At 32.0% G+C, this 9,240-nt stretch overlaps 4 protein-coding genes across 7 annotated transcripts in view; 3 read left to right on the forward strand and 1 right to left on the reverse strand.

Annotated features, from left to right (window-relative positions):
- Positions 1–3,261, forward strand: part of smash (smallish) — a 36,706-nt gene extending 33,445 nt beyond the window's left edge. Inside the window, exons 9-16 of one of the 2 annotated variants that reach the window (XM_035083369.1) lie at positions 87–444; positions 525–575; positions 818–1,140; positions 1,382–1,625; positions 1,738–1,940; positions 2,026–2,207; positions 2,310–2,474; positions 2,551–3,261. In XM_035083369.1, the coding sequence (XP_034939260.1) occupies positions 87–444; positions 525–575; positions 818–1,140; positions 1,382–1,625; positions 1,738–1,940; positions 2,026–2,207; positions 2,310–2,474; positions 2,551–2,573 (1,549 nt within the window). In that variant the 3' untranslated portion in view covers positions 2,574–3,261. The remainder of the gene's footprint in view (positions 1–86; positions 445–524; positions 576–817; positions 1,141–1,381; positions 1,626–1,737; positions 1,941–2,025; positions 2,208–2,309; positions 2,475–2,550) is intronic. The other variant, XM_035083370.1, reaches the window with a different exon arrangement.
- A 386-nt stretch (positions 3,262–3,647) lies between these two features.
- On the forward strand, positions 3,648–5,480 carry LOC118066947 (fibroblast growth factor 1-like). 2 transcript variants are annotated; one of them, XM_035083405.1, is made up of 5 exons: positions 3,648–3,925; positions 4,090–4,367; positions 4,685–4,869; positions 4,980–5,083; positions 5,156–5,480. In XM_035083405.1, exons 2-5 carry the CDS (start codon positions 4,111–4,113, stop codon positions 5,348–5,350), a joined length of 741 nt encoding a protein of 246 aa, XP_034939296.1. In that variant the 5' UTR covers positions 3,648–3,925; positions 4,090–4,110; the 3' UTR covers positions 5,351–5,480. The 2 variants fall into 2 exon arrangements, with proteins under 2 accessions (XP_034939296.1, XP_034939297.1); XM_035083406.1 differs by having other exon boundaries at positions 3,651–3,925; positions 4,132–4,367.
- LOC118066949 (short coiled-coil protein B) lies at positions 5,422–7,338 on the reverse strand. Of its 2 annotated transcripts, none has more exons than XM_035083409.1 (4): positions 6,975–7,338; positions 6,750–6,851; positions 6,576–6,662; positions 5,422–6,495 (listed from the first exon to the last, which is right to left on the reverse strand). In XM_035083409.1, exons 1-4 carry the CDS (start codon positions 7,051–7,053, stop codon positions 6,353–6,355), a joined length of 411 nt encoding a protein of 136 aa, XP_034939300.1. In that variant the 5' UTR covers positions 7,054–7,338; the 3' UTR covers positions 5,422–6,352. The 2 variants fall into 2 exon arrangements, with proteins under 2 accessions (XP_034939300.1, XP_034939299.1); XM_035083408.1 differs by having other exon boundaries at positions 6,732–6,851.
- Positions 7,339–7,546: 208 nt separating this feature from the next.
- Crk (Crk proto-oncogene, adaptor protein) lies at positions 7,547–9,240 on the forward strand. Its single transcript, XM_035083389.1, has 3 exons — positions 7,547–8,104; positions 8,207–8,562; positions 8,636–9,240. Exons 1-3 carry the CDS (start codon positions 8,070–8,072, stop codon positions 9,112–9,114), a joined length of 870 nt encoding a protein of 289 aa, XP_034939280.1. The 5' UTR covers positions 7,547–8,069; the 3' UTR covers positions 9,115–9,240.

Raw genomic sequence — 9,240 nt, forward strand, 5'->3', positions numbered from 1 at the left:
ACACAACTGCTACATTTTTGGCAATAAAATAGCATGTAATTTAGTGAAACGTCGAACGAAATGTGTGAAACTATTTTGGAATACAGCGATATTGGTGAAAAACTCGCGCACAAGCTACGAGAACTCGAGGAGGAAAAGATGCAGTTGGAGCGTGAACGTGCACAGGAAGCCGAGTTGCAACGACAAGAGGAAACCCTACGGAAAAATGATGAAGATTCACGCAAACAGGAGGAACAACTACTGCGGAAGCAACAAGAGTCAACGATGCAACAAGAAATGGTGCACGTTGAGGAGATGGAACTCAGGGAAAAGGAACTAAGACTTGATGTGGAACGGTTTACGTTACATGATAAAATGATTGAGAATGAAAGTAGGTCCATGGATATTAGACACCAAGAAGACTTACATTTCAGACCCTCAGAAAGTCAGATGAGTGAGCAACAAGTATGTAATAATATAAATTCAGTATATATTCATGCGTTCACTCATACTATTATTATTTTAATACTATTATTAATTTACAGAAAACCTTACCTTCCGTTGTGCACAACCGTGAGGATGATTATTCATCAAGGGTAAGTCGAATAACTATCTTTATAATTGAATTGAACCATCTTGATAACTAATTATCACTTTAACAAAGCCATTTACTGAATCTGCTGAAGAAAATAAAAATTAACAGCAATAGAAAAATAAATCTTTGTCGGCTCCCATTACTGAAATAAATGTTTAATATTAACGTCAAGCTTTTATATCAACCTGCTATTAAATGCTACCTGATGAGATTATTATTTTTAATGATAATTATTATTCACAGGATGTTTTGCGTGTAGAACGAGAGCTTTTACAGTTGGAACAAGAAGAGTTGCAGCGTCAAAGGAACAATATGTTGTATCTTGAACAAAAGCAACAACAACTTGGTGGCCAATTACAGGAACAATGGCAATCACTCCAAGATGTAAATCATGACCCCAATATGGCTCATGCTGCTTATCGGAATATCAATATAAAAAATTATCGATCATCAATGCCAAATCTTCAGCTTCAAGATAATCATCGTCGAAGACCAGCACCCCCGCCTATACCACCAGCGAAGCCTCTGCGACTGCTAGATCAAAGACAGCGGGACATCACTATCAGGTAATTATAGAATACATCATTTTTCCCAGGAAACAATCGAACTTTATTTCCTATCTATTTAGTGTAAATGTTCTCCTCCACCGGAGTGCATCGGGAAGTACCCACTATATATTCGCGATTAATTTCCGGCCGTTCTATTCTGTTTTCAAATGACTTGCATAACTAGACGATGACACACGTCTCAGTTAAATTTTCTCCTGGAATAAACTTCTCTAACGATCGTTACTTTTCAAATGCGCAGAAACAGCCGGATTCCATCAGCAGATTCAATTCCACAGCAGGTGGATGCAACGCTCCGTCACAGTGCCTCAGCTTCAACTCTGATGAGTCATGCTGGTCAGCAGATGACAAAGCAAACTCTTCATGCATTGAGTGCTGTACCACGTACGCGAATCGTTAAAGGTGACCAGTGGGTTCAGCGTAGAAAAAGTGACGGACCTCGCATTGCATCCCAGGATTTTAATTATCAACATTGGCTCATACAAGTGAGTGATTATTGTATACTTTTTGCTAAATATTTATCGTTCATTATTTATTACACATGTAATTATGGTAAATGTGGCTAATATTACTATATTCATAAATTATTCTCGTCAGGAAGCAGAACAGAGGAGAATTAATGAGAAAAATCAACGATCACCTGTAAGAAAACCACAGCAACACGTGACTGGAACTTCTGTACCTTATACTGGGAATTCAACAAAATCAGAAGGAAAACCGTTACCAGATTCAATTATTCAAACACTTACGCAAAGGATACAAAATAGAGCACAGGAAAGACAGCCTATTATCCGGCGAAGGTATTTTTTATAATTTATTTTATTTATTATTAATTTATCAAACTTCAGCTTAGCCAGTTTTTTTTTAAGAGTAATTTTTTTTCAGAATTGAACAAAGTGTCAGTCAAGAACATTTGCCTTTGGGACATCATTTACCATCACAGCACCTTAATATGATGCATCAGAAAGTACATCAATCACCAGTAGCGTCTAGTGCAGCGGACTCCCAAGAAAAAATGCTCAGTGTTAGTGGAAAAAAAAAATGTTCACACTGCGGTGATGAATTAGGTGGGTTATATAATGGAATAATTCATGTTATTATGGCAATATGTTTTTTTTTATGTGTATTTTATAATTCTAAAATAAAAAATGAATCTGTTTCTTTTACAGGACGAGGTGCAGCTATGATTATAGAAAGTCTTCGTCTTTTTTATCATATGGAATGTTTCAAATGTTGTGTTTGTCATGTACGTCTTGGAGATGGACTTATGGGAACGGATGTTCGTGTTCGTAATCACAAACTCCACTGCCATAATTGTTATTCAAGCGATGATGGTACGGACAATTTTTAATAATTCATCTACAATGTATACAAGTAACAATAACCATAAACTGACGATAACATTTGCAGGTGTTAAATTCAGCTGCGTGTAAAAATTAGGAGTCGACAACTTTTATTAAAATGTATATAAAAAGTGCCACAAGGAGTATTTAGAGGTGTCAAAAAAAGCATTAAAGAAATAAATATACAGTAGAGTTAAAGAAAAATGTTTCAAATTAAGTTGGAAATGAAATTATATTGTTTCTCCTTAGCTGACACATGTATATAGAATGTGTATTTATGTAATTAGCACATTTAGTGAGTGTTAAATATTACGTTAAAGAGACATGATAAAAGTGAATATGATAGAGAAGAGAAGAAGAAAAGAAATATGTAAATTATTGTAATATAGTATTGTGATATTTATAAGATGCCCAGAGTACAATTTAATCTGCGGATATTTTCATTGCTGTTAATAAAAAACCGCAATAATTTTATTTTAAAATGTTCAAGTAAAAGATACATATTAAGCATGTTAATCTTATCTAGTTAAATTTAAGAAGGACACTTTATTTTACAGATGTAAAAAAAACATATTTAAAAAGAAAAATGTATATTACGTGAACCGTTCAGAGAAACGGGGCATGAATAATTAACTATTTTAACTTTAAATGAAGAAGATCGTTAGCATTAGTAATTACTTAAAAAGAATCATCACATACTGTGAAATATTGTATAATACATGTTATATGTTAGCATAAAATGTAATTTCATATTATTAAATAATAAATGTGCAAGATAATCAAGAAATTTAAAAAAATATTAAACCACTTTATTATCTAGTATTTTATTTTTAACTCCCCTTTAATCTTGTTCAATTAATTTTTATGAGGTGTAATATTTTTAAACACTGCTAACATAAAGATTCATTTATTTATTTACTATGAAAAAAATTCAAATTAATTTAAGCAAGAAATGCATTACTTATTGAAGCACCAGTAAGTATACGGTAAAAATGAACCGTTGCTAATGGACACTCATGGTTAAATTTCATTTTTCAATCAAGTATTAAATTTGTGTATCTTCCGATTTCAGTTAATTTAAAACTCAATTGAAATAGGTTTCAATTCAATACTTGAATCAACTGACATTGTAAACACTATAATAACTCCTGATCCAATCGATAATTGACGTCAATGATCGAATATCGGATTTTTCCCGTGTTATGGAGATCATGCTATTAATAGAGGTGTGGCTGCTTGTACGCTTCTATTTCTCTCATACGTTGAGCTAAGCGGTGCAGAACGTTTCACATGTCCAGAGTGTGGGTGTTCACATGAACATCGGTCCATCGCTCACGTTTTACCTCAGTCTTGGATGCAGTGCTAATGGAGATGTTGTTACGAGATTTGTCTTTCAGTAAAAGATAAAAGTGACAAATATTTACACCGACGATAAAAATTAAGTAAGTACCAGGTTGACTTTGAGTCAACGAAATCTTTTTAGAAATTTAAATTGCAGCGGAAAAAAATCCCACAGAGTTTCCGTTAAAGCAGCAGAGCGAGACTACCGTTAATCTTTCATTACTTTAGTTCAGTTTTATATATTAAAAGTGTATTCTTGTTGTAGACTTTCTTTTCACCTACAACAATGTCTTCGTGTTTGATACAGAATAATTTGAAGGACGTAACATCTCAAACAATGAGTTTAAAATGGATTCAAGAGAATCTAGAGGCACCTACGTGTGACGAGGAATGTAGTGATATCGATGACAGTGGAACTGATAATAGTTACGATTCCGATCTATCTGAAACTAAAAACGATCATGAAGAGGTTGCTGATGGACGTCGAAAGAAACGTGAGACTACTAGACATTCAACCACAACGGTGACCTTTGATGAGAACGGGTTTGTATGTTGGTGTTCTATTCATAATCAACATAAATTTAACCATCTAGAAGCTTTAATATCTTCCTTAGCTACGTACGTACTGATTATGGAAAATAATTGACCTATTGACTGATTAATTCAGTCACGCGTAATTCAGTAATTACTGTATGATCATCAGTAATCGATCAAGGGAAACTCTTCAGCTTGTATATGATGTATGAGTTTCGCCAGAAACTGCAATTATCAATGCAGGAAATGTTTTTAATTTTAACAGTTTATGTAATAGAAAATGCAGTGGCCTTAATTTTCTAATTACATTATATTCTTTGGTGCAGTTCGCCTGTCTACACAACGAACGAGTTAAAAACAACATCATGTGAATTATGGGATCCTAGAAAAAGCATTCAAAACCCAGCATACCAATGTCGGTTAATCAAATTCCTCTGTCGAACTGGATATCATTTATCTATTTCTCCAGTTGGACGAGTACGTGGTCAAATCAATGTCAATGATCAAATAGGTAATAAAAATTTACATATGTTCAATGATAAATAGAAAGATTAATAATTAACTTTTCTGTAACAATAAAGATCTAATAGAATAAAAAAAATAATACAATTTCTTTTATAGCTCTTTTTAGGGTAATTCCAGTTTCTTACGGAGTAATTAAAATACAAAATCCAGAAACAGGGCATTACTTGGCGTTCAATAAAAAAGGTCATTTGTATGGAGAGGTAAAGTATAAAAAAAAAATATATCTAAAGCGAAAGTAAACATTGAACACGGTGCATCAATGTTTGTTCTAGTTGAAAGAGAGTAAGGACAATATAGAATGGGAGCAGTGGAGTATTGGATCATACGAGGCCTTTAGATCTAGAAAATATGCAGTGGAAGGATGGTGGATTGGAATTAAGAAGAATGGACGTCCTAAAGCTGGACCTAAAACAGCTTGGGGACAGAAGGCTATTCAGTTTTCAGTTGTAGGATTTGACACTGAATAGATTCATTTATCCGTTTTTAAAATATAAAAAGAATAATTATTGATGTAAGATTGTGAATGAAAAAAAAAAAAGATTTTAGAGCTTAGAATTTATTGTTAATCTGTTTTTTTTTTTCAACAGTAAAATTATTTTTTGGAGTTGTGCAGTCACTTTGTGCCCTTTAGCGCAATAAAAAATATTTAAAATTAACTTAAATCAATTATTGCGTTACATGTAAATTAAATATTAGCACATACTATTATAGACTTAAAGTATAGATATATTTTTTTTTAGTTATTAATTGTTACTTTTTTTCATATAACAATATTTTTTTTTTATTATATATACCGAGCGTTCTTTCTTCCATCCGTAAAATTTATATGTCAAGCACATTCAGATAATTTACTGTCTAACTTTAAATGATAAAATTAAAGGTAATGGAAATAAAGATCTTACTCATATAATTTTATTACATTTGATTCAATAATTTTATCTTCCAATAGATACGTATGTCAAGCTCTCAAGCACACATGGCAGTAAAAATGTCAGAAAATTGCAATTTAATCTTTGGTACACTGACAATAAGCATTAAAAAACTTTTTTCAATGTCATGAAGCCAAAAAAAACCTTCTTATATAAATGCCAAATGCTCGAGTGCTCCTTAATTAATGGGACCCTTCATAAGGCAGTTTGAATATCATTTAAATAGATTTTTTTCAGTCGATAATAAAATAAAAAATGATGTATTTATCACAATTATTATTTTTAATCCATTTTTATTAAAAAATAAAAATTAAGTATTTACGTTAAATAATTTATTATTGACTCTGCCCTATAAAGAGTTGAAAATGAATGTACCTATCTAGAAACATAACACTCATTAAGAATTAATTAGAAAAAAATTGGAAAATGTTTCAATTGATTTGTCAAGGTCATTACCGACTAGTGTCATCACTCAGCTTAATAGACGAGTCATTTTCATGCTATTTCTAGTTCTGAAATCATCGAATAAAATTACAGATCTTACTTCTTCTTTGTTTTTGGACTTGTTGATTGAAAAACACTTGATGCAGACATTAAATTTTCAATGTATTGCCCCAAAACTTGGTTTTCACTCCGCAGTTTTAAATTTTCTTCCTTCACACTATCAACTCGTTGTGATAAATCTAAAATAATTATTATCTAATAAATTCCTTTTGGTTGAATGATTATAGAAGAATCAATATAAAAAAATTGATTAACTTACCATCAAGGGTATTTTGTAGCTCAAGCACTTGAGCTATCAATCGAGCTTTTTCTTCTTGTTCATCGGGACTTACATCAGGATCTAAGCCTGTAAGAAACAGTGAATAAATGAAAATGAGGATAAATTATTAGATGGATATTTTAATAAAATAATTACTGTTTGGACTGCAGCTACCATTTGTAAATGTGGATGGAATGGAATCCATGCTATGTCCACGACCAAAAGGATCAGAAATGTGTACATCATTATCTGGAACGTCTTCTTCTGGGATAATAACTAAAAGAGAATTTTTCAATGATATTGAAAATAACTATGGACTCTTGTCTATGTTTCTATTTGAATTAATGACCCAAAAGTGGGTCATACAGGTGTATGAATAATTAACTTGAAAATAAATACCTTGAGGATCATCGTCAGCAAGAGGGATACTATTCATATCCTCCTGAAGCTTCGTGTTAGAAATCATTGACGTAGTCATCTTGATTATATCAATTAAAAATTTTTAAAAGAAGAAAGCTGCTTGTTGTGATAATATAATAAAAGTGTGCTAAATTAATCAATTATTATCTATTTACTTTTTTATAGTTTCAAAGTGTAAATACACTACACACATATACCGTTATTGTCAATAAAATGCAAGTAAAAGGATAATCAACAGACTCTTATTTGTTGTTTTAATACCTGATGTGATCAATAGATTTAGGTTTATTTGACATTTTTATTTTGACTCAATGTTTTCACAACGGTACCCACAAGTTATACAACATATACAGAAGCTCCGATTCTAAAATTCCAGGAATTATCCAGTATTTTGATACAAAAGTCAGCCATAAGTGGCGCTGTTTAAAATTTATTTACTCAATAAAATTCTGATAAATTCCTAACTTATCAGCTGTAAATATTTTCTTCAAAAATTGTAAACACCAAAATCGCTAGATGGCCTCAGTTAATAACGCACAGTTCCAATTTTGTTGGTTTAGCTGAATGATATTCATGTATCTTTGCCATTGTCGCAAATATTTTTTATTAAAGTACAAAAACGCGAAATTTTTAATTCAACAATAGCTGTGAATCATAATTCTGACGTTTACCGAAGGATTTCTAAATCGAGAACTTTTCAATATTAATATAATTTTGGAGGAAGTTGAGTAATTGCAGCTTCAACTTGTGATAATGTTCGAGAACACACCGTAAAAGTCATTGATCGTACAAACGTCGTATATTTTTTTGTGTCATTACAAGTGCCACATTTTGAAGGTTTTCATTATAGTTATAATAAAGACAGTTGTATACTTTCCATTAATTAATAGTGTATCTTATCGAAAGAAAATTAATTAAAGACTAGAAATAATGTGCAATGTATTTTAAGATGAATGAATGACTGCAACAATCAACAAATCATTACCAATAATCATATAGCTTGTAATGAGTTAATTATAAAGTAATTGTTGGAGGACGGTTATAATTGAAACCGATTCCTTCAGATTGTAAACGATGGCTGCTACATTCGATCAGTATGACAAATCAAGGTAATTATTCACTTAAGGGAAAGTTAAACAGCCATTATTGAGTTATAGTAAATCATATCAAATGATATCAAAGATAAAGGTTTAATGCTTTGAAATTTACAGTTGGTATTTTGGTGCAATGTCACGTCAAGATGCATCAGACTTGTTGATGGGTGAAAAAGAAGGTGGAGTGTTTTTGGTGAGAGATAGTACATCAATTCATGGTGATTTCGTTTTATGTGTACGAGAAGATAGCAAAGTCAGCCATTACATTATAAATAAGATTCAGCAAGAGAATCAAATACGTTATCGCATTGGCGATCAAGTATTCCCTGATATTCCAAATCTGTTGGCATTCTACAAATTGCATTATTTAGACACAACTCCCCTAATAAGGCCTGCACCTAAAAAACTTCAAAGGGTTATTGCTAAATATGATTTTGAAGGCAATGATCCTGATGATTTACCTTTTAGAAAAGGTAAAAATATAAATAATGGTTGAAAAACCTTTATAATAATAATAATATTTTTATCATTGATAATTTTTTCTAGGCGAGATTTTAACAGTTATTACAAAGGACGAAGAACAATGGTGGACCGCTAGAAATAGTGTTGGACAAAAAGGACTGATACCCGTGCCGTATGTACAGAAATATGAAGAAGAAAATCATGGTAGTACAGAAAATAATACATCTCATGCAGACTCAAACAGTGGAGGTAATTCAGCTTCAAATTCTCTTACGTCTCAATCGACAGCTCATGCTGCACTTCAGGAAACAACGCAACAAGTAACACGTCGTTCCAACATACAGCGAACATTACCAGCATTTGCTAAAGTTAAACAGGCACGTGTGCCAAATGCTTATGATAAGACCGCGTTGAAATTAGAGATTGGTGATATCATAAAAGTGACTAAAACAAATATAAATGGCCAATGGGAGGGTGAACTTCATGGGAAAGTAGGTCATTTTCCATTTACGCACGTGGAGTTTGTTGATAATGAAACAAGCGAGGAAAATCGAGAGGCCTAAGAGACAAAAAATGTTCTTCCATGCAAAAACATCTTCAGGTTGTTACCAATCAGAGAATGTGTATAAAATATATCATCTTATATTGCCATTAGCTATTGCATATACCAATTAAAGTACGATTTATTA

This window comes from Chelonus insularis, unplaced genomic scaffold (genome assembly GCF_013357705.1).
Source record: "Chelonus insularis isolate UGA/USDA-ARS -01 unplaced genomic scaffold, ASM1335770v1 contig_358_pilon, whole genome shotgun sequence".
Lineage (NCBI taxonomy): Eukaryota > Metazoa > Arthropoda > Insecta > Hymenoptera > Braconidae > Chelonus > Chelonus insularis.